This window comes from Saccostrea cucullata, unplaced genomic scaffold (assembly GCF_032062105.1).
Source record: "Saccostrea cucullata isolate Sc308-1 unplaced genomic scaffold, CSIRO_AGI_Scuc_v1 ctg47, whole genome shotgun sequence".
In the NCBI taxonomy this organism is placed as follows: domain Eukaryota; kingdom Metazoa; phylum Mollusca; class Bivalvia; order Ostreida; family Ostreidae; genus Saccostrea; species Saccostrea cuccullata.
Genome location: NW_026936653.1, coordinates 594786 through 619616, shown reverse-complemented (window position 1 = coordinate 619616; position 24831 = coordinate 594786). Strand labels below are relative to the sequence as shown.

The 24831-nt window shown below is 33.9% G+C and overlaps 3 protein-coding genes across 3 annotated transcripts; all 3 read left to right on the top strand.

Moving 5' to 3' along the window:
* Positions 1-36: 36 nt before the first annotated feature.
* On the top strand, positions 37-2048 carry LOC134246121 (uncharacterized). Its single transcript, XM_062728397.1, has 3 exons — positions 37-154; positions 1221-1519; positions 1779-2048. The coding sequence occupies exons 1-3, from the start codon at positions 58-60 to the stop codon at positions 1896-1898; spliced, it is 516 nt and encodes a 171-aa protein (XP_062584381.1). The 5' UTR covers positions 37-57; the 3' UTR covers positions 1899-2048.
* A 1285-nt stretch (positions 2049-3333) lies between these two features.
* On the top strand, positions 3334-4769 carry LOC134246160 (uncharacterized). Its single transcript, XM_062728481.1, has one exon. It carries the CDS (start codon positions 3876-3878, stop codon positions 4767-4769), a length of 894 nt encoding a protein of 297 aa, XP_062584465.1. The 5' UTR covers positions 3334-3875.
* Positions 4770-10097: 5328 nt separating this feature from the next.
* LOC134246154 (uncharacterized) lies at positions 10098-24816 on the top strand. The gene is made up of 3 exons (XM_062728461.1): positions 10098-10148; positions 10535-10782; positions 24655-24816. The coding sequence occupies exons 1-3, from the start codon at positions 10100-10102 to the stop codon at positions 24730-24732; spliced, it is 375 nt and encodes a 124-aa protein (XP_062584445.1). The 5' UTR covers positions 10098-10099; the 3' UTR covers positions 24733-24816.
* Positions 24817-24831: the final 15 nt, after the last annotated feature.

The following is a 24831-nucleotide window of genomic DNA, read 5'->3' as shown; positions in this document are numbered from 1 at the left end:
TTGATACTTTAAATAGAGTTTAAAATTCGTGTCTACCACTTGAACTTGTAGAATCTTATGTGGAAACGCGTAATATTGACTAGTTATTTTTGGAAGACAAGACAATTTAAGGCACTTCCTGTCATGGGGACCAAGGAATTACTTCTATCTGCTGGTAAATAATTTCTTATATCAACTTAAAAACAAAAAATGTAATATCTTCAATTTTTAACTAACTTAAAATAATTATCTATTGCCAACCCATATTTAAGAGATTTATTTTCTAAGTTAAAATGTAACGGGTATTTCAAAATGTATTTTCAGTTATACTTCTAAGCAATAAAGATTGAGGTTTCAAAACCAGAGATTTAAGATTATCATATGTATACTGTATATAAGATATAAATGTATCAATGAAAGTATTTCTGGTGTTAGTCTATCTAATTACCTTCATCATTTACACTGTACTGACATTCCGTATTTACATTCTGTCTTCATTTTATATTTACACAAAGCAAATGATTGATTAAATTTAATATTCCTTTAACCCCCTAAAACTTACTTTTTCAAACTTCCTTGATTAAGTTTAAGCACCCCCCTTTCCAGTAAATACTGATTAATTAAGGCATAACTAATGTCCCCAGTGCTCAAAGTTTAGGGATTTACAAAATATGATTTTAAATATGATTTTAAATAAAATTAATTTGTATGAGGTTATTTTAATGAAACTATCGGACAATTTAGTACGAAATCAGCCAATGTTAGGACGGTTTTAATAAGATGTTTGTGATCAGTCAAGCAGACCGGTCATTTTATGTAAACACTTCTTCTTTTTCTCTTAATGAGTTACGATAGTTAAACTGCATCAAATGTTGCACAAATTTGAGGATACAACTATACTATAGTACATTAAAGTCGGTTATTGGGAACTCACTTATAAAGAAATCATTAATTTTTATCGTGAAAATTTCACGAATCTGAATTGAGACGTGTACATGTACTGTGTAAATTGTTGGAGAAGAGGTTTAATAGCTAAAAATCCATGGATCGAGGTCAATAAACTTGGTTTTCTTTCTGATGTTTGCTTACAAGTATTAATTGTAACTTTGATAAAGTCAAGGTCATAGTATCAATGGAAATACATGTATTTAAAGAATCCTTGTTTTAACACCGAAAATTTATGAATCATGATAGATATACAGTACACTCATAACTCAAACATTTTTTTTTCAAAATCACAGGTATTCCGAATGAATTTGGAGAAGCTATGAGAAGCGAGAATGGAATATATAAAGCAGCGACCTACGAACCGTTTAATAAAAATAAACCATATCAAGCGAAGAAATGTTCCACCCCTAAACCTTACAAAGGACACACATACAAACATACCATCAAACCAATACGTGAAAGCAGAGAGTACGAGCCCTATACTTATGATCACGTGTACGTTATGTCCAGGATATATCACGAAAAACCAAAGAAAGAGGGACCAAAGAAAACAAAGAAACCGCCCCCTCAGAAACCGAAAACACCTCCGCCAGTAAGCTCAATTTTTTTTTTAAATTTAAATGCAAGTTATAATGTTTCCTCATTTTGTATATGTGTGTCCTATACATTGGAAACACGAAAAAAGGAATAAATAAATATAAATCAGTACAAAAATCCAAGCCATGGAAACAATTAACATGATTTACATTTTACAGTATTATATTTTGCATAATCAAACTCATGGTATAAATCAAAAACTCTTTTTGATAAAAAAAAGTTTGTATGAAAGACTAATGTTTATTTTATTTTAGCCTCGCCAGTCCTCGCCTTCTCTACCATACAGTGCTGTGGAAACCATCAAGCGGTCAAATCTGTTATTAGCGGAAGTACGCACATCATCACCGGAACACAGCTATTCTGTGTTCAGCTGACAGGAGATATACTTCCGGTTTTGCTATACGTCTACTTCCAGAACGTGTTGTGTGCAATATTTAGATTTATTGCAAGCATGATGTCCCACATATACAAGCAGTGTATATAATACTACTTGAACTCTTAGTATTGATGACTCAAGCAAGTGTTCATAAAAATTGAAATGCTTGAATATGTATTATTTGAATATATATGTAATGTAAGCATTTTTATGACTTTATAGTTCTTTCGTTTATGTATTCCAATGTTTTTTGTCTTGAATGCGAAGAAGATAAAATATTTCACCATCGCCAGTCCAGTGTTTCACTTAACCAGTCCAATATTTCAATACGTCAATCCAATATATATGTTACTTTTTCCATCTTACTCTTTCGGTTCATTATTTAACAAGAAACATATGGAGATAACGAACAGTATCTAGGATCAAAAGTCCATAAAACAATACAAAATAGGAGCACAACAAACACGGACCTCCAAAACATCAGAGGTGGGATCAGATGCCATGGAGGAGTAAGCATCCCCTGCCGACCAGTCACATCCAAAGTGTGCTCCTTGTCATGATCGGAAAATAACGGAAAAATCCGTCGTTAATTCAGTGTATAAATAATGGACTAACTATTAGTATGAAAAACGTCAGTCAGCATTTGAGTCAATGATAAATTGCATAAATTTGCTAACAAGTTCATTGTATCGACCATAGAACTTACGAATTGATAACTTTAAACGAGACAGCTTAAATTCTTGTTTTATCAACTTGTTTGTCAATAATTTACCTTCTTTAAGAAATTGTTCATACGTAGAGCATGCTCTGGCGTATCGAATCAACTGAAATATATAAACTCCTTATGCAGGGGTTTATTCCCACTTAGCCAAAATTCTGAAATTCTTATTCCCACTTAGCCAAAATTGATATTTTCACACCTGAGTGGTCACCTGTGTATAGTCTGTTTTAGATTGATTACCTGTAATTTACCTGTAATTTTCACCTGAGATTTATATATTTACCTATATACTTATATATAGGTATTAACAAAAAATTAAATAAATAAATGAATGAATGAATGAATGAATGAATGAATGAATGAATGAATGAATGAATAAATAAATAAATAAATAAATAAAGGAAATTAATTATACTTTATTTAAAGAAGTTAATGAATAGGTAAAAAAATATATTTAGAAATATTTAGGAAATAGTTAATTTAGTAATTCATCTTTCAAAGCTTATATTTTGTATAAAGTTTTTACACAAAAAAATAAATTGTTGATAATTATCAAACCAGAGATAAATAAACAAGATGCAATTATATAGTGATAAAATAAACAAGAGTGCCCTGTGATGCTTTTCCTATGTTGGTATCTATTTGATAATTGATGTAATTAATGAATCTAGAAAGGACATAATTGTTATTAATTCCGTTTGAAATCTAGGATTAAAGCAATTATTGTTTATTAAATGCTCTCTTTTTACTTATTCTAAAAAAGAAAAAAAATACTATGTACATCACTGTATTAAGTATGGCGAACGTGCAAGTACGGGTGGATTTCCTGGAGAATGGCAGGGGAGGTTTCTTCCTTCTTCAAGGTGGTTTCAAGTACTCCATAAGAACAAGATACAACGACAGAACCTACTGGAGATGTATTGACAGACAGTGTCCAGCTTCATTAACAACATCTGAAAACATCGTGGTGAAGTTTGGCAGACCACACAACCATGAGGACAACTACATTGGACTAGCAGCCGAATCCTTCATCAGTGGTGTGAAGAAGAGGTGCAGAGAAGAGGCAACACCAATCCCAACCATCTATGATGAAGAGTTAGGAGGTTTGCGCAACACCGAATGTGATGATTCAGTGGTGGATATGATTAGGAACATTCCAACATTCCAGGCCTGTAAGTCCATTTTGTACAGAAACCGGGCTAAGACAACTCCAAAGTTGCCTACTTCGCAGGAGGAAGTTAACCTCAATGGACCATGGACCTGTACTTCAGCTGGAGAAAGGGGTTCCTTCTCTGTGACGACACTGATGCCCAAGGAAACCGAATCCTGATATTTTCTACAGACTCCAACTTACAGCACTTGTGCGCGGCGGACACCGTTTTCAGTGATGGAACATTTTATTCCTGCACCAGATTCTTCACGCAACTCTACACACTGCATGCCAATGTGAACGGAACTATGTTTCCCCTCGTATTTGGACTTCTACCCAACAAGAGTGAGGCCACTTACAACCGTTTCTTTGTGCTTCTGAAGGATGCAGTTACTGACCGACAGTCTGTGTTAACTCCCGAACATTGGTTACTGGACTTCGAAATCGCCGCAAGGAATGCAGTTCAAGGAAACTTTCCCAGGACATCTATCAAGGGATGCTTTTTCCATTATACCCAGTGCATATGGAGGAAAGTCCAATCCTGTGGATTGACAACACAATTCCGGGAAGATGAAGACTTTCATCGCCTAGTAAGGAGAGCGGCTGTTCTTCCTTTGGTTCCAGAGCAGCAAGTGGAAGACGTGTGGTTTGAGGCACTACAGGACAACGAAGACGATAATCAAGATGTTGGACGTTTTAAGGACAACGAAGGGCCACGGACAACAAATGCAGTGGAAGGATGGCATCACAAGTTCAACCGGATGTGTCGCCGCCCCCATCCAAATTTGTTCATGTTTGTACAATTAATTCAGAAGGAGCAGGCAGCCAATGAAGCCAAGATGATTCAGCTTGCTGCTGGTGGTGTTATCCGTCCAAAGAAGAGAAAGTATCGACAATTAGATCGTCGTATCCAGGACCTAAAGACCAGACTACGCCAAGGAGATATCCAGATAATGGACTACGCAGATGCTGCCTCTCATCTACTGCATTTGGAGTGATGTGTCTTTGAGTGTTTGAAGGTATATTGCTGCATAAGTAAGGGAAGTTGACGATAGAAAAGTTAATGTCATCACGTTTATCATAGAGCTTGGTTGTTAGATTACCATTAACGTCTTTTTCAAGTAAAATATCCAAATATAAAACAGATGTGTCAGACATTGTGGTATCTTTTATCTCAAGCTCACCAGATTATATCGTATCGACATAAGAATGGAAATTGCCCTTGTTAATTGACAATACGTCGTCGATTTATCTAAATGTCGAGTTGAAGGCACGGTAAGTGTTTTCTTCTTTTCACGCATAAGATTTTGCACCAATTCTGCTTCATATGAATGCAAAAATAGGTCTGCTAATAACGGGGCGCAATTGGTACACACTGGAATTCGAATAGATTGTTGGAAGACCTGGTCTCCATAAACGACGTAGATATTGTAAATCACAAATCCAAGCATCTTTTTGAAGTCAACATCAGAGTACTTGTGTTTACAATCAGAATGATTTTTAACAAAATAATTTTGCAAATAACCAATGACAAGGTAAGTAAATTTACGAGTTCCATTTTTACTAAAAAAGCAGCTGTCAATGATATCATAAAGCCTGGATCGGGACTTTAATTAATCGTGGGGAATGGTTGTGTATAAAGTTGAAAAGTCGTAAGTTTTAAAGCTGTTGATTTTGGTGATATCTTGAGATTTCAAATTGTCCAAAAGTTCCTTGGAATTTTTAAGTATCCACGTCGGATTTACACCACTTCTTGAATATATTGTTTCACAGTATTCTTGAAGTTTGTCCTTCACTACTGTTAAAATTTTAGTGAGGAGTAAAGAAAGAGGCTTGATTGAACATTTACCGGAACCCGCTATGTATCTTTGTTTGTAAGGATTCTTATGAAGATTTGGAATCCCGTATATATACTTATACAAATATAACTGCCTGAAGAGCCGAGCATGGCGAAAGTGCTTGTAGTAAATGTTTTGTGATATTTTTTGAATTTTACTTTTAAATATATACATGTATATATATATACATATATGTGGTAGTTCAAATTCATTTTGGTTCTTTGGAATATCAAAAATATTCAAAACTGTCATATGATTTTGAAGAATTTCCACCTTAGAAAGGGAACTATGAGTTTAAGTTGGATTACCACTTGCAGAATTAAATCCAAGTTCTTCTAAAATACAATTTATATAATGAGTCTTACAAACGAAGACAATGTTGTTACCTGCTTTGTCAGCAGGGACCAGTACGTACTGATCATGTATAATCTATCTAATTCTTTTCTCACTTCTGGTTTATTGAATACAGAAGGATAGATGGTTTTCATACTGCCCCTCAATTTTTTAATACGTGATTGTAACATGGATCTGATGCATTTAATCCATTCTGACGAAGTGTCAACGCCTTCTTTTTCATATCTGGCCCATCGATCGATGATGTAATTATGCGAAGACGATCGTGCGATGGTACGATAGAGCGATGTTGATTCTATAAGATGGTGATGTCACAACGTTGACTCGATATTCGATATCGCTGTATTGCGTTATTATACTATTGCCATGGCGCATCGATTGTCACCATCGTCATCACACCATGGACTATGGATCGAATGTTCGATAGTGCGATAGTAAATAATCTGATCCAATCCGAATTCTTTAGATAAGTATTTTTCGTTTCCTGATACAAATGCTTTGAACAGAAAAAAAACTATGATCACTTCATCAAAATTCAAAATATCATATGAATCTGAATTTTAAAAGCCCATGAAAAATATAATTTATATTCACCTCTCGCAATTTTTTTCTCCCTTTATTTTTAAGCGGTTAGCTTCGCTAGCCGCTATATGGCATGTGTCGGCAACCGGAAACCTCCATAAGGCGCTACCTATCGGCATCGCTTTATCGCTCGTAACCTTATCCTTCTGCAGCCAAAACCGGAAACTTCCACAAGGAGCTACCTATCGACAACGGTAACTTCAGCAAGTGATTTGTATACTGTCGGCGTAATACGCCCCCTGGTTAGAGATTGACAATATGCTGTGAAGTCTGACTAAAGCCAGCCCCTACTATATCACTTCGTACTAACGAAGTATATGCTGTGTATGAAGAGTGGCTATTATAACGATTATATCGAATTCTTATTAGTATATTTACCAAAGCATTGACAATACTTACAACACTTACTTTTAAGAACTGAGAATTTGGTCCTTATTACATGTGTATCGCGCGATCGCGATTTCTGGCAATTGTTAGTTTATTTTTGAAAGTTGAACGATACGGTTTATTATACAGCAGGTTGGAGGTTATTACAGACTGCAAAAACATCAGCAAATCTCTCGATCGAGTTTGATTTTCTTTGCCAAAGTATTAAGAAACACCATTTACTAAGTTAATATATGAAAAGCGCTTTCATAAAAACACCGAAGGCATCTGTAAGTTTTACACTTTTTGTAACGTTCTATGGAAACAATAGGGTTACCTCCACTATGAAACGTTTGTTTTCCTTCTCTTTTCTTCTCTGTCTAATAAACAGATTTAAAAGCTCTACTCCCAGGGATAAATTCTCTACTCCGTCTTTGACAATTTATAACAATCGATCATAAGGGATTACTAACTATTAGTTTTGTAAAAAATAATGGAGCACTTAAAGTAGTAAAATCAATTTTGAAAAAAAAAATGGCGAAATATATATTAATTTTAATCAGCATTGTAATCTTCTAAAAATCAACCGATATTATTTTCACAGAAGAATGAGGTATGAAAAATTTTGGCAATTAGCAAAAATTTAAAATATATACTTAATGCTTATTTATAAGTTTTGAAAATTTGATCAATTCCTAGGGAACGTATTATTAGCTGTGAAAATACTTTTAAAATTTGAATTTGTCCAATTTGTCGATTATTGTTTTAAACGTTTGAGAAGAATAAAATTAAAATACAGGTGTTTAGAGGCACATTGATAGAAAAGAATTCAGTGCATATTGTTTAACCGACATATTGAAGAAAGTGACACTGATAACTTTTTAAGTTACACTGATTTTTAATGTACATTTGAATTTTTAAATACTAGTATTGATTGATTACACAACTTTCCTTTTCATGTTTTATTTGAGAACAATATTGCATGAAGAGTATATGATAAAAAACACCTTATATGTCCTTATCTAGATATTGTGCCTTATATTGTGCAAGACTTCTTTCAAATGATTCTCATATACCATTTACTTTATTCGAACATTTACTTGTTTAAAAAGTCAATAAAATATATTTCATAAAGCTTGATAATCTTGTTTACTCGCCAGTCTTCCCGTAGAAGTAGTAGTTTATAATATTACTAAAGGAAGTATTCAGTATCTGTATCAAAATACAGAATGATCAATGATCGATTTTAGAAGAAAAGCTGACTCCTGAAAGTTCAAGAGGTGGGATCCGTTGCCTAGAAAAAGTAAGCATCCCTCGTTGACAGGTTAATTATATTGCCGCGATGAGCCTACATAACTGAATCTCTCTGATATCAATTCATTTACAAAGTCTCTCCGCAGCCATCCTTTTTTCTCTGACTAGCCAGCTGTAGATCTACACTACTCCAAATCCGTTAATCTAAAGAATTTAAAGGCCGGTATTCACGGTAAGATTTGTATTATAAGATTTGTATTATAATACAAAATCTTACTGTGTATACACTCTTAATACAATGTATCATAAGATTTTTCGAATCTTATAAGACTGTATTAAGAATAGAGCAATGCTCTATTTCCTAATACAAGTCTTAACTCACCTTTCACTTTCAACCAATCAAATGTACTCACATTGGGGGTCATCCTATTTATATCATTACTAAATAAAGCACATGGTAAATAATAAAGGCCGACTTTTCGAGTAAAGATATCGAAAAACTCGTGGTTTTATGGGAAGGGGAAGAGGACTTGTGGAATATATCAAGCTGTAGCTACCACAAAAAAGATGCTAGAAGCAGAGCTTATTATTATCGTTTTTATTATTTTGACAGAGAGAGAAATATAGCAGGAGAAAACACGTGGGGATAATAGTTTATTTACAATCTTATAAGATATGTATTAGCGTGTGTACAAGAAAGTATTATAATGCAAAAGTATTATAATACTTGTATTATACTACAAATCTCATCGTGTATACCGGCCTTAACTTGTCATTTTTTAGTTGTTTGTTATAGTAGGCTTTACAATTACCTAATTTCAGATTCAATAGAGAATAAAAGACAATGAAATTTTCAACATCAACATAATTTTTTTTATCCAGAGAACAATTGGATGCCATCAAGAGAGAATTTTTAAAAATGCACTTCCTGTCTTTCAAACTGAAGAAATCTCATGTTTAAATTTTGAAACATGCATTTCAATCTTATTAAAATTTATTTAAATGTTCCAAATCCGCTACCGCTTCTGAAACATCTAACATCCCATTCGGGGTCACATCAGAGCGACCTTTCAATTATGAATACATGTACAAGTAAACACAAACACTTTGGCCATGTAGATTCAAGCCTCGGTAAACAGTTCTCAAATTAATTCCACGGCTACATATCATCATTATTGATACTGTTTTACGTTGAATTAAAGTAATTTTGGAATAAATTTCATGTATCTTCTGCAGTCTGGCATCTAAACGTGAATAATGCAATCGAAAGAACACAAACTATACAAGATACCCCACACGTCATACATAACACAACTTTTGCAATGCATATCTTTTTACTACAAAACTCCTCGGGTGTTTTGGTTGAGTGGTGAAAACAAGAAACCCATCTGAACTATTAGCCAGGATTTCGGAGGAACCATTTTCTTTGCCTAATCGAAGATTCACTCTTACATGACCCCAAATAGGATGTTGTTAGATGTTTGAGAAGCAGTAGCGGATTCGGAACATCTAATTTTAATTAGATTGCATCCATCTGTGACATCAGTTTGGAATGTTATTGGTTTTACTATTGAGTAAAGTATTACAAAAACAGAATGTCTGGGTTTTTCTTCTCTGATGACATTGGACAAAGATATGCATACTTAAATATCATCATTTTATGCACTTTTTCGGTACATATTAGATGAAAGCATGCTAACCGCTTTTCAGTACTTTCAGTACTTTGATCTTTAAAAGACTGCACATTGACTGTTTGAATGATGACGATATTTATAAATCATTAAGAGCAGCTTTGTAATTGTTTTAATTGTTGATTTAAAAAAAAATAACAAAAGAAATCAGCCATCCCCAACAGAACTGTTAAATTCCTCGTCCCAGGATCTTTATCATTCAGTGTTATAGCTGGTGTAGACCAGTCAACAAGGAGCCACGGTATGGCTGAATCGCCAAAACATGGGGCGGTTTTTCTTGGGATCGCCAAAAGTAAGTAAAAGTAATATTTTCATATGGTTTCATTATGATATCTGTACGTTTGGTAGAAATCTATCATATACATGCATTTTAACTTTCTTTGTCTCGACAACCTGAAATGACAAAATACTAGTATCTTATTCCTTACGCACAAATTTATCGCTGATGAAAGTTAATATCTTGGCAAAAATCTTCAATGTTGTGGATTCAGGACAATTTCTTATAGCCAATTTTCGTGGATTGCTTAAATATTACTGGTTCTTGGGAGTGAAATTTCGAGTTTTAAATGAAAGAAGGAGATATGAACTCTTAGTGTATGAATTCGTGGAGGATGTAAATTCACGAATTCCACGAATATTGAACCACCGCAAAATTTATGGTATAATTATGTTCTATAGGCAATTTGAATCAAGATGGTCGCTCAGACATGTTGGATTCTAGAACTGGAATGTACAAAACTAGAGAATACAAACCAAAAAAGTATGTACCAACATTACGAGAGTACAACCCAAAACCAAGAGAATTCAAGAGGCGGGAGTATGTGCCAAGAACGGAAATAAAATTTCACGAGTACGACAAGATCCGGGAATATGATCATTTTTACGATGTGGAACCACCAGAGGACGAAACAAACAGACGCCCCGGGGTAGGTCTAATTTTCACCGGAGACATATTTCACTAAATTGCTAATAAGGCAAGTTCTGAATGTTAATGTCAGTTCATTAATTTTATTTAAATTTCATTGGGGTTATTATTTTCTTCTTATCATACAAATTTACACATTTGTATAGTGTTAAAGAAATCTTAAGCTTTTGACATCAACTTCAAGACCCTGAAGTTGAAATCCAAGCCTTGTACTGATTACACCACTTTAATTTATATACTGTATACAGGGTTATTTTCGCCCCTATATTTACTTTGCAAGAACCACAGTGAGTATGCAACGTTCATATACATTATTTTGTTGTAAGGGAACAACAAAATATTGGCAAAACTTGTCTATAGAAAGTAACGATTGTCCCCCTTTTTTGAACCATGGCGGGACCATAATAAAAGTTTTTTTGTAAATTTTTAAAGTAACATGCATATTGGGGAAAATCTTATCAAAAATTCTCAGTATTACAAATTGGATCTACGTATTATATTATATACACATACATATAGCTCTGTCATTGTCCGGAGTCTGTTTATATCGTGCGGAGCCTAGGTAAAGAATTGAAAGTACAAAACAAAAACAAACAAAACAAAAACAAACAAAAACCTCTTAAAATTAGAAATTCTTTAAATGATCGTAAGAAGGACAGATTGACAGTATAAAGGGTTTGCATACATTTCAAACAGTATTATTTAAAATATTTATCACACAATAAAAATAAGTTTGTACACGTCATACGTCATAACTTCTTCATTTCAGATGCTAATACATTGTACTATTATGTAGTAAATGAAAAAAAGGCTCGACCGGGATTCGAACCTGGGCCTTTCACATGCGAAGCGAGAACCTTTTCCCTCGTCCATCGACGAACTTAAATCCAATTAAATAAAAACAATGGGTCACATTCATATGTTGACTTCACCTTCTACATTGTTAAGATTAAAAAAGAAAACGAGTGTGTCTAGTTTACCCTCTACTAAACCTTTTGACTTAAAAAAATAGGCTTCTTCTTAGGCCGTAGGTAGTTGTCATGTAGAATTTAATCGCAAAAGTTCAAAGGCATCTCGAGATATCGCTTGGAAATGAAAGTGTAACAGTCAAAAATACAGCCCAACGGAGGGACGGACAGAAGGGCGGTGGGGAACAGAATGAGTTATGGTATAATGTTTAATTGCAAAAACTCAAATGCTTTTAGAGATATTGCCCGGGGATGAAAGTTTAATAAACACATACATAAAATGTATGAATTTGCGACCTTGACCTTTGACCTTTTTACCTCAAATTTAATAGAGGTCTTCTTTAAGCCATAGCGAGTTGTGATTTTAAATATTGCAAAAGCTAAACGGTTAATCGATATATCTTGCGGAAACGAAAGTGTTAAAACAGAATTGCTTTAATTTATAACTGATCTTTGACCTTTTGACCTAAAAATTAATATGGTCTTTTTTTTAGGCCAAAGGGGGTGTAAGATTGTGTAAAATTTCACTGCAGAAGCTCAAAGGCTTCTGGAGATGTTGTATGGAAACGTTTCAAGCGTTATGCACAGACAGAATTGACTACAGACGGACGGACGACAGCTAGACGGACAGACCGACCGAAATTAGATATATCAATTCTTGTATAATTCAAAGTAAAATATACAAAAATTCAAAATTTTTTGTTTTGGAATAAGTGTACAAAAGTATTTAATCTATTTATAAATAGACATTTTAATGTAGCACACAGTTCCAGGCTCTATTGACGGAGTATTCGAACTCTTCAACTTCGGGGAAACATATCCCACCCATATTACAGATTTTGATTAGAACATACATGTATTTGTTTTTTAACTTAAAAACTTATTAATTTTACTATTTTTATACTGTATCTATCTCTCACCTCACTCTCTCCCTCACACTCTACCAACATACACACATACAGTATCTCTCTCAACCCTCTCTCTCGCCCTCTCTCCACACACACTTTCTTTCCTTCTTTCTCTCCCCAAACACACTCTCTCTCTCCCCACTCCCTCTCCCCACACATACTCTTTCCCCACTCACTCTCTCTCCCCACCCTCTCTCTCCTCACACTCTCCCCCCCCACACTCTCTCTCCCTACACACTCTCTCTATACCCACACTCACTCTCTCCCCACACACACTCTCTCTCCCTACTCTCTCTCCCTACTCTCTCTCTCTCTCTCACACACACACTCTCTCCCCACACACTCTCTCCTCACACACTCCCCACACACACACTCTCTCCTCACACACTCCCCCCACACACACTCTCTCTCCACACACACTCTCTCTCTCCCTACACACTCTGTCTCCCCACACTATACCCACACACACTCTCTCTCACTTCGCACTCTACCCACACACACTCTCTATCCTCTTGCTCACTCTTCTCTCGCTCTCTCCTTTCTCTTGAGAGCGCATTTTGACAGAGTTATCTTCTCCCCACTCCAAACAGGAGTAGGGAGTCGACGAGGCATAGGAATAAGGCAGGTAAAAAGAAAAGGAAAAGTTTCCCTTTCATTTTTTCCCTATTCCATGTCTCCCTCTCCCAGCAAAATTTCTCTCACACCACTCTCTCCCTCTTTCTTACCCTCTCTTTCTTTTTTTTTTTTATTTTTCAGCTTTACAACATTTTCGTCGTAGAAAACTTTATGTACGGAAGCTTTATTAAAAAGTAATAGTGTTTAAAGTCTGGCTTTACTATTATCTCCAAAATGTGCGTTATTGGTTAGTTAGATTCACACTAAATCACAACCAGTTATTTCTAATTATGATTCTTAACATTCTTGAAAAGTTAATTTTCCCAAGAAACACATCTGTGTATTTCTAATCAAGAAATAAACCATAGAAAATTGATTACAACGCATAGCATATAGAACGTTTACGCTAAGAATAGAGCTATTGAACCACTAGAAGTGCCATGTGCTATTCCATTTCCTACTTAAACATTGTATGTGTATGTCAGATTTTCAGTAACTGTTTAAAATTGTTTTGAAACTTTTATTGGTAATTAAAAAGACCTAGTACATGATATAAACCTACTTGATTATTCACGTATGGGTTGCAAATTTTATTTTACTGTAATTTATTTATAATGATATGACAATGAATATAAACTAAATTAAAAGACGTATATCAATAGTGAACATGTCAATACATGTATATAATTCATATTGATTCTATTTCCTTTGATAGTTGTGTGTAAAACATGTTTTTTGCCATAAAGGACTTGATTTTTATGTATTACTAGTATTTGGTTTACTCAACTGACGATTTGGTGTTCACTAAATCGCCTCCGGTGTAACACTCCCGCCTTTGCGTGATCTTCCTGAATGGGGTGTAAATTGGTTGATTATTGGACCAATCAATTATAGAGTTTTTTAAATTCCAAGTCATTCTTTTAAGGAAGCTCTAAACACTGACAGAAATCGCTTTTTGGACTTCGAGAAAAATATATCATATAAAGGTGTGCATACTGAGGCTTTTTCATTCATTTATAACATAGGATACGTGCCTTATTTCCGCAGGAAAAATGTTCAAAAGTAATGGACTTTTTTTGAGCAGAAAATATTGCTGTTTACTTACACTGGGAAAATGAATGAAAATAATGAATTCAATTACTTATTCTTGATCTTATATAATGCTAAGCATGTTTTAATCTTTTACAAAACGTGTAATTAATTATAAATACCAATTTTTAGTAATCTTACTTCTAAGGGCAGATCACTCTAACTGCATAAAACTACCCTATAAAAGAAGCTCTTCAGTGTGCAGTGTTTAGAGTTTCTTTAAGTACTGAAGTTATGGAGAAGGCAGGGGTCAACATATTTTTTTATAAAATGTTTTACGGTAGATTCATAAGACAAAAATAAAGTGGGTGTATTTGAATGTACATGTAGTTGCTAGGGAAATGGGTGAAGGGTGGAGGGGGGGGTATTCACTCGACAAAAAACATCTTATGAAACTAAGACTACATTTTATTACATTCTAAAAAAATCATATTAAAGATTATTGGACAGATAATACAATTAAAATCACCTTGAAATCCCAGCCAGATACAAATTCTATTACATGTATTCATTACCCCTGTAAATACACGTACCATATATAGAAAGGTAAAATGTCCAATTTCAAAGTGATTTTTAAATCAGGAACTGTAGATAAAGGATATTAAGAGATAAAAAATAAAGAAAATCATATCAAATTTATATTTACAAAAAAATCATAAAAGTGGGGTACTTTGAAAAAGGAGGGTCCTGTCCACAAACACCGGTGGTATACAGGCCCAGAGATGCCAATGACGACAACCTTCCCTCTGTTTTACTGGTTTCGAATCAATTTTTCAGTTAGTATATATTGAATCAAATGCCCATTACTGTTGCTGACTTTAAAATCTGCAGGTCAGAATTATTGTAGAAATAAATTATCTACATTAAAAGTCTTTCCATCCTCACAATTTTAATGGGTTAAAAAATACAAGCTAATGTAAAAAAGAAAAAAAATGTATTCCCCGCTAAAAATGTCATATTTACTATATATACTCTTTTTATATACAGTAAATATAACATTTTTAAAACGTGCTAATTTCGGCGAATTTTTGTTTTTATTTTAATGAGAATATTCAGAAACACATAGAAAAACACGTAATACACAAAATACACCATTCTGTAACCAAGCGCCTATGGGTTAAGTGATTCCTTAGTGCCGCTCTGCTCTGCAAGCGATAAACAATGATTTTATATTGCGGCACCTATGGCACGCCAATTTCACAAAAATGAGCTAAACATAGTTTCACAGTTGATAAACTAGGTTATCGACTGTAAACTATAGCTTACAAACCGTGAACTATAGTTAACAATTCGTCAACTATAGTTTTCATCTGTAAAACTATATTAACAGTTGTTAACTGTAGTTTACGAATATCACATCAAATTCTGGATAACATTTTATCTCGTGCATTCATATATTGTAAAAAAAAAAACCTCTTTGCTCTAACAGAAAAGCATGGAATCAATATTGATATTATCCAATATTATATTCGATATTTAGATTTGGAATACCAATGGTTCCTTTAGGCGAGGATGGTGCCTATGGCATGCCATATTCACAAAAATGAGCTAAACATAGTTTCACAGTTAAACTAGTGTCTTTCCACAATTTTTCATTAAAATAGAAATTTTGGTGTTATTACTTAAGTTGATAAAAATTGGCGGAAAGACACTAGGTTTATCGACTGTAAACTATAGTTTACAAACCGTGAACTATAGTTAAGAATTCGTTAACTATAGTTTTTTTTCTGTAAAACTATATTCAACGGTTGTTAACTATAGTTTACGAATGCTAATCTAAGTTTATCTTTCTGTAATAAGCATTAACAATAGATTTTGTTGATAAACATAGATTCATGTCTGTAAACTAAAATTTACAATCGTGAATTATAGTTAAGAGTTGTTCATCATAGTTTCACAAATCGTGAATCTATATTTATCAGATCATTATTTACGGAATGAAAGTTCTTTCTGTTGACACTGAATTGCTGATCGGAACATGAGTTCCATCAATGCTACCCAAAAAGTTAGGAAATCTTGATAACTCGTGATTTTCTCTCCATTTGGAGTTTGGAAATCTTATATATATTCGTCTACATGATTTGCAATACTTGTTGATACCTGTGATATTACCCGTGACATTGCCATTCTAGACATACCGTAAGCATCTCCTAAAATACTAAAAAGACTACTGTCTTTGAATGTCCTGTTCTTTTTAATATTTCTCAAATATACGTATAAAGCCGCCATTCTTGTACAATTTTTTACTTATAGTGAGTAGTGTTTATGACGTATTTTAGCATCAATCCCAACCAAATAAACTTATGAATGTGTGTACCAATCTTATTTTGTACGATTAATAATGTTTATCAAAATTAATCTAATGAACAAATTACTTAGATTTATATACCTCGCTGTATTGTAACATGTACATATTCATCGTGTTTAATGAAAAACAAATCTCATGAATGTTTTAATTGCCGGAATTTAACAATATCTAATTCAAATTTTTGGCATATGGTACTTAAGACATACTTAAGTCACCTCTACCGGCCGCCTAAGTCTTGCTTAAATTGTGAAATCTTAGCACGCTTCTAGTTACGGTCTTAAGACTAAGAATGTACTTAAGTCCTACTTAAGCATAGTCTGAGACTTAAGTACCCTTTATGTTACGAGCCCCAGAACCGTAAACTATACTTAAGGTCATACGCAACGTAGTTTGAACTTTTCTGTCTTTTTCCATGGAGCTGAAGAGTTCTAATTTCTGAAGGAACTGTGTGTTATATTTTAATTTCTACGTATGGTATTGTACACTTATTCAAAAACAATTTTGGATAAATGGAACATCTAGAATATAAGTTTAGTATTTTTTATACATTTTTCTTTGAAGCATCCCAAAATTTTCATCAATTTTTATCTTTCAAAAACTCCTGGTAATGCATGCTGAGTTTTTGTCTATGAACATCTGATGACACTATAATCTTAAATTAAGAATACCTTGAAAAATTATCAGTAGGTAAAGTACGCTGAGTACGAGGGGTGATCAAAAAGTTCGCGAACTACCTCTATATTTACAAAACCGCAATTCAGATGAAAATGACGTCATAAGGTAGATCACTTGTAACAAAGAATGCTTGACTCAGTCGTATTCGAGAAAAGAACGGCTGTAAAGTTAAACGAATATCTTAGAAATTCCTTTGTAGAAGTTTACTAGTATAATAATTTGTGCACGGTTTATGAAGACAAAAGACTTGCCAAAACTTTTGTCATTAATTGGCTTGATTGTTTAAGTGAAGGAAGGGAGATGTTTAAAAATGATATTTGTTCTGTTGCCCGGTGAAAGCAAACTGGGAGAGAGACGTGTCCTGGAGATTAAAAAAGTATAGATTTGGTTGCTTTGTTGTTTTTACTCCTGATGTTTCTTTAATTTCCCAAAAAATTAATAAAGTGATATTTCTTTATAATTTTATCCTATAAAAGATTACGATGAATGCATTTAGTTTACAATCAAATTTTATATGGAAATAATTAAATTATATTCAGTTTAGTTTCACTCAAAATTAGACACGAAACGTGTAATGTTGATCCTGATTACCAAACACAGACTTCCTGTGTACTGCTACACAGGTTTTTGACATCTTGGGTATTCACACTGCTCAATGCGTTATCGGCTACTCGGTTGTTATCGGACACTCGGTTGATACCAATTTTTGACAGGTTAGTAAATATCATAGATAAACTCTGTTAAAATAGAAACAGAGAATATTCATTGTGCTTTTTGTAAACAGAAATGAATACGGATACAAAATAAAGCCTCGATACGTACTAGTAAAGCATTAGTTAGCCTTTGGAAGGCTTTAAAAGTCAAATTTGTTATATTTTGCAAGTTTTTCTCCGATTGGTATTGCTGTAAATAACTTTTTTCTTCAAAATCCTTATGCATACCTTGAGTTAATGATTGTCCACAAGAAGACTTCCTCAGAATCTTGCGAATATGTAATTAAAGGGCAAAAATTGCCCGAGTTTAACTTTCAGTATGTTATCGGAAATACGGTTGAGTAATGCACTTTGTTATCGGATAACTCGGTTTTGGTTATCGGAAACAAAGGTTGTCATGAATTAGGGAAAAACGCAAAGAAACGACAGAAATCTGTATGAAATCTAAATATTTAATGTGGCTGGCACGAAATTCTAATTTTTGGCTATAATTTGCCTCTTTTGAGAATATGTAACTTTCAAGAAATGAGTGTTTTTTGGCATGTCTCACTGAAATCTGCATGATCTTGACCTGTCTGAAAATATGGTTTAAGTCTTAAATTTCTTTTCAAGGTACCGAGGCCGCCTGCGTGGCGCAGTGGTTAGAGTGTCTGCTCTAGAGTCGCCTAGTAAGGAGTCGATCCTTACGTCGCGGGTTCGTATCCCACAGTGGGACGTCGCACTAGGTGCTAGCACAATAAAGATCCTTCGCTGCTCAATGGCCCTGGGTGCTGAAAAAAATTTTATAGTGATTAGATGAAAGCAAACAACAGGCATATTCTTAAAATAGAGTCATAATGCAACAATATTGGAAAATTTCATCACTTTCCAATAACCATTAAGGTCACACGAGCTTTCTGAAAATGGAATGTTGTGAAACCCGGGGGAGACTTCGACGTAACGTAAAGTTGTATATGCCACGTCGCGTTATAGAAGCATCTAGCCCTAATGTCCAATTTGACTACGTATTTCTATAAAATACCGCCCTTTTCTCCATTTTTTCTCAAGAAAAGCATAATTATCTTCTTGCACCAACTTATCTTCATTTTTCACTCATATTTCAAATTACTACCATCTTTCCATATGATATTCCAATTTCAGTAACAATGTCAAGGACAGCACGGCAACCGGCAACGTCCATTAAAGCTTTTAATTTGTCTAGGGGGATACGCACTTAAAACAGAGCCCCCCAAAAGCGGACCACACCTTTAATTAACGTCCAAGGAAGTCCTATTTTTCTAAATTTCTTATGCCACTTGGAAACCAGTAGCTAAATGCATTTTTCCCAAGCCTATGTCAATAATATACGCGTGTAAGATAGAGTGATCCCGGGATTTTTACAAAACGTATGACTTGACCGAAATTTGACGTAGTCTAACAACTTAAAGATGAACAATAAATCATCAACTTATAAACTAAATATCCAGTAAATTCAGTAAAACTCTCACACAAAGGCTTAAAAAAGATCAAGCAATCGTAATAATGACATGATTTTGGATTTATATACCACATAGGGCGGTTTAATTCTCATTTCAAGATTTTAAGAATTTAAACAATAATAAACGCATTAATGTCTCCCCCGCATTTCCAAACAACCGTTTCTATGCCAACTGCCATAGAGTTACTGTCAAAGATATTTAAAATGTTTTTCAATTTAAAATATTCCTCAAGTGTCTTTATTTTCATTTGTAATTTTCAACCAATTCCACTTAAAAATAAATAAATTATGAAGAAATTCCACGAACTTTTGGATCAACCCTCGTATATGACAAATTTTAAATCTCTCCGCCGGCAAGTGATGGCGTCTCCATATGAGTGGAAAATTCTCAAAAGGGCGTTAAACAACATATAATCAAGTTGCTGAAAGCATGGCGAAGGAACAGTTGCTACCCATTTTTATCGAATTAGGTCAGTCGCTGCTATGTTTCGAATACATTTATCAGTTTGGTATGTACATGGTACTTAAGACATACTTAAGTCACCTCTACCGGCCGCCTAAGTCTTGCTTAAATTGTGAAATCTTAGCACGCTTCTAGTTACGGTCTTAAGACTAAGAATGTACTTAAGTCCTACTTAAGCATAGTCTGAGACTTAAGTACCCTTTATGTTACGAGCCTCCCCCCCCCCACTTTTTTTGCCAACAATACTTTTACTGTTGCAAATGTTCATTGAAAGGCTGTTTGTCCCCCCTCCCCCACTTTATAGTGAAGTAAAGTAATATGAAGGGAATGTAGTATTGTAAGCTTAAAAATGGATATGGAAAGGAATTGTTATTGAGAAAAGTTTGCCTCTACTCTCCCCCTCCCCCTCCCGAAATAGGATATTCGAGTTTGGGCAATTTACCTTTTTTTTTTGCTTGTCAACTTTTTCAGGTAAGTACTTTCAAAATCGATGCTACGCGCCTGTAGTTAGACCAAAATATATGACATAAAATTCAAAATTTTGACTTTAAAAAAATTACAAAATCTTAAATACGGATCTCCAAAACATCGGAGGTTGTTTAACGTAGTACACCAAGAAGGAATAAGAACCCCTTGATGAACGTCACATTCCGCAGTGTGCTCAAATTCAATGTGTAGATAGCGCTAATGCTCGGATGGATTGGGGGGGGGGGGGGGGGTGACATGAATTTTGCATTGCTATTGGGTGTGTATACTGGAGCAAAAAAATTCTGCCACCCCCCCCCCCCCTTGTAATTGAAAACGCAAATAACTGTTTGTAGAACAAGTTAAAAATACGAGGAACTGAAGTGAATCAACCAGCACCCCTCCTCCTAAATAGGTATTTTTAACGGTTGGAAAATAAGTTATGTATTTTTTTTTTTATTAAAGTGTTTCTAACACAATAAAATTCCAGTTGGCTCCCCCAACATAAGTCCTGACGTCACAACCACTTGTTTCATATACGGGGCACTCCTACTTAGGCCACAGCTGCTATATATGTGTAACTGTGACGTGATAATACGATTGACATTACTGTACAAAAAAAATACTTCCCCGGGGATCATGGGGGAAATTGAACCTGTTTTTTTTTCCAAAAATAACGTAATACATGTAAACTATATCGGAAGACTAAAGCAAAATTGTTATGATTAATTAAACATGATATATTTACGTTTGAAACTGCATGAAGCGGTCTCCAAGAGGTTATCTTTTGGAAAACAAGAAAAATGGTTGAACAGATGAGTAGTTCTATTATAAATTTATAATTATTAATCTTATTTATATACATTTATATCAAAACAAACTTTTACGTTTGCTATTTTCAAGGATTGGCAGATCATAATGGCTTTTTTCCAATCTATTTATGAAGCTAAAGGAAACTTTTTAACCTGAGTTTCCGATAACGTACAGCCGTCAAAAACCGAAGTATCCGGCAACATCAACCGAGTTGACGATAACATGTTTTCAACTAACGAGACGTTTTAAAAGACTGTTTACTAACACTCAATATGGATTTTTAATCTCAGTTTGCTGATCTAAAGGTATCCGATTGTCCATAAAATAAATAGATCAGTTTGTTTGATAGAATAAACTAATTTTGAGTTCTACATAAGTTAAAATATAATGACATAGTCCGAAATTTTTGTAAAATATCATTTGAAAGAGCTGTAGATCTTTTGAAAGAGAGTGATTTGGTTTGTGCTTTCTGCTGCTGAAAGTATAATCAATTATCTGTCATAGATCACAAACTTTGTTTGCTGAAATACAAAATTATCGTTGAAATATGAAATTTAAAATTACCCACATTTTCTAAACATTGCTTTTCTTGCACCGAGTGTCCGATAACAACCGAGTAGCCGATAACGCGTTGAGCAGTGTGGTATTGGGGGGTCTCCAGATAAATAACACCACTGTTACTTCGACCACTCCCCCACCTCAGGTAACCGTACGGTAAAAAAAATCGGGTCTTTAAGCAATTTGATTTGAAAGGTCGCCAACTTACAGTTAGAAAAATAAGATGGATATCTTTACAATAATAATTATCAAATCCCTAAAATATCGTTTACTTTAGACTTTAAACATATCAGATATAAAGTCAAGGCACCTATAATTTATCCACATGAAATAAACGACGCTCAAAAGACAGAGTACTTGGGTTTTGATGGTCACCATACTCATTCTGCAAAAGGATATCATTATCCACCCAAACTATTGCAGAGATTAGGCCATTTCTGACAAATAGACTGTTTCTGTTGCAAAAAATAAATTGCATGATAAAAAATATAAGAGTCCGAAAAATGTTTAAGCTTCTGCGACTGAACGCTAAAGAGCATGTCACGTGATCCGCGCATGGGCAGAATGGTTGCAGATGCGCTTAAAATAGGAGAGGACTACGTTGAAACATTTTCAATACTGAAACCCCATATCATTTCTTATTCGAAAGTTATTCAATTAGTTCGCGAACTTTTTGATCACCCCTCGTATGTCCTTAACACAGAAAACAATCATTTGCAATTGCAAAACATAGATTACCTGATAAAAACAGTTTCACGATTTGTAAACTATGGTTTACAACTCTCAATCTGATAAATATAGTTTCACGATTTGTGAAACTATGATTAACAACTCTCAACTATAGTTTAGATTGTAAATTATAGTTTACAGACGTGATTCTATCTTTATCAACAAAATCTATTGTTAACGTTTTATAACAGACATATAAACTTAGATAATCATTCATTAACTATAGTCAACAACCGTTAAATATAGTTTTACAGATAAAAACTATACTTGACGAATTCTTAACTATAGTTATGGCACGCCAAATTCACAAAAATGAGATAATCATAGTTTCACAATCGCTAAACTAGGTTTATCGGTTGTAAACTATAGTTTACAAACCGTAAACTATAGTTAACAACGTTAATCTATATTTCACATCTGTACACCATAGTTAACGCGATAATCTATGTTTTACAACCGTAGACTATACTTAACACCGAAAACAATCATTTGCGATTGCAAAACATAGATTATCTGATAAATACAGTTTCACGATTTATAAACTATAGTTTACAAACCGTTAACTATAGTTAACGATCTGATAAATATAGTTTCACAATTTGTGAAACTATGATTAACAACTCTTAACTATAGTTTACGATTGTAAACTATAGTTTACAAACGTGAATCTATGTTTATCAACAAAATCTATTGTTAACGCTTTATTACAGACAGATAAACTTAAATTAACATTCGTAAACTAAACTAAACGTTAACGAATCGTTAACTATAGTTTACGGTTTGTAAACTATAGTTTACAGTCGATAAACATAGTTTATCAATTGTGAAACTATGATTATCTCATTTTTGTGAATTTGGCGTGCCATATATAGTTCACGGTTGGTAAACTTTAGTTTGCAGTCGATAAACCTAGAGTCTTTCCACCAATTTTTATCAACATAGTCATAACACCAAATTTTCTATTTTAATAAAAAATTGTGGAAACACTTGTTTAACTGTGAAACTATGTTTAGCTCATTTGCGTGAATATGGCATGCCATAGGCACCATCTTGCCTAAAGGAACCATTGGTATTCCAAATCTAAATAACAAATATAATATTATGGGGATAATATCAATATTGATTCCATGCTTTTCTGTTAGAGCAAAGAGTTTTCTTTACGTTTCTTTACCATATGAATGCACTAGATAAAATGTGATCCAGAATTTTAGCCCAGTAATTTGGAGCAAATATGTCATTGAAAACTTCAATTATACAAGAAGATTTTAAAGACATTTTCCTATATGCATTTATCCCCTTGTAAAACTTTTCCCCCCGACATATTCTTATGTAAATTTAAAAAAAAACTAGCCCAAGGGGCCATGATTTGAATAATCCAGATTTCATCCTTTATTAGAGGGCATAGAGATACATTTCAACTTTTCTGGTTTAGAGTTTCTTAGGAAAATTTTTAATGACGGAGGTTTTACCCATCAATTGAACAATATCAAATCTCCTTGATGCAAAAATGCTTATTTTGTGTCAAGTGTAGCTGAAACTAACCAAGTGATTTTTCATTTGAAGAAGTCGAGATATAAAGTAGACAAACAGACAGACACCCGAACGCTAGACAAAGGTTAACTTTTCAATCAAGTTTACTTAAACTTACAACTCAGGTGAGCTCATAATGTATGAATCTCTTTTGGTATCATTAATCACAAAATGGCCGCATCAGAGGTTTGTTTTCCAACGTACTGAACACAGACTTTGTCTAATTGACAAGCAAGATATATTTGCATTTTCTATATAGTGAAATTGTTAATTTTTAAATTTTTTTTGTTTAATTTTAATTTGAATTGTGATGATTAAACTTTAAGGTCAAAAGCATTTGAAATTCAACAATAAAAAGTTTTCTTACACGTTTTGTTTTTTTTTTGTTTCAACTTTTCTAGGGTATAAAAGTAAACCAAATATTTTAAAACCATTCACAAAGTATTAAGTTGCTAAGTTGACATAATTGAAAAGATGCTTGCTGGTCAAATAAGATTATAGTAAATTAAAAGACTTGTGTAAATAAAGTCAGGATGTGGCAATATTTTTTTTTCCATTTCAGAAGGAACCTCCATTTTGTAAATCATACAGAGCGCTGGGTTCTATTAAGAGGACGATGTCTATTATAACACTTCAATAGAGCGCCCTCTGTCGTTTCCTTTTTCCTTCACAAAGCGCCATTATGAAACCCCAAGAGGAGCGCCCCCTGTGGTAAACTTTTTCCTCCACAAACTTCCAA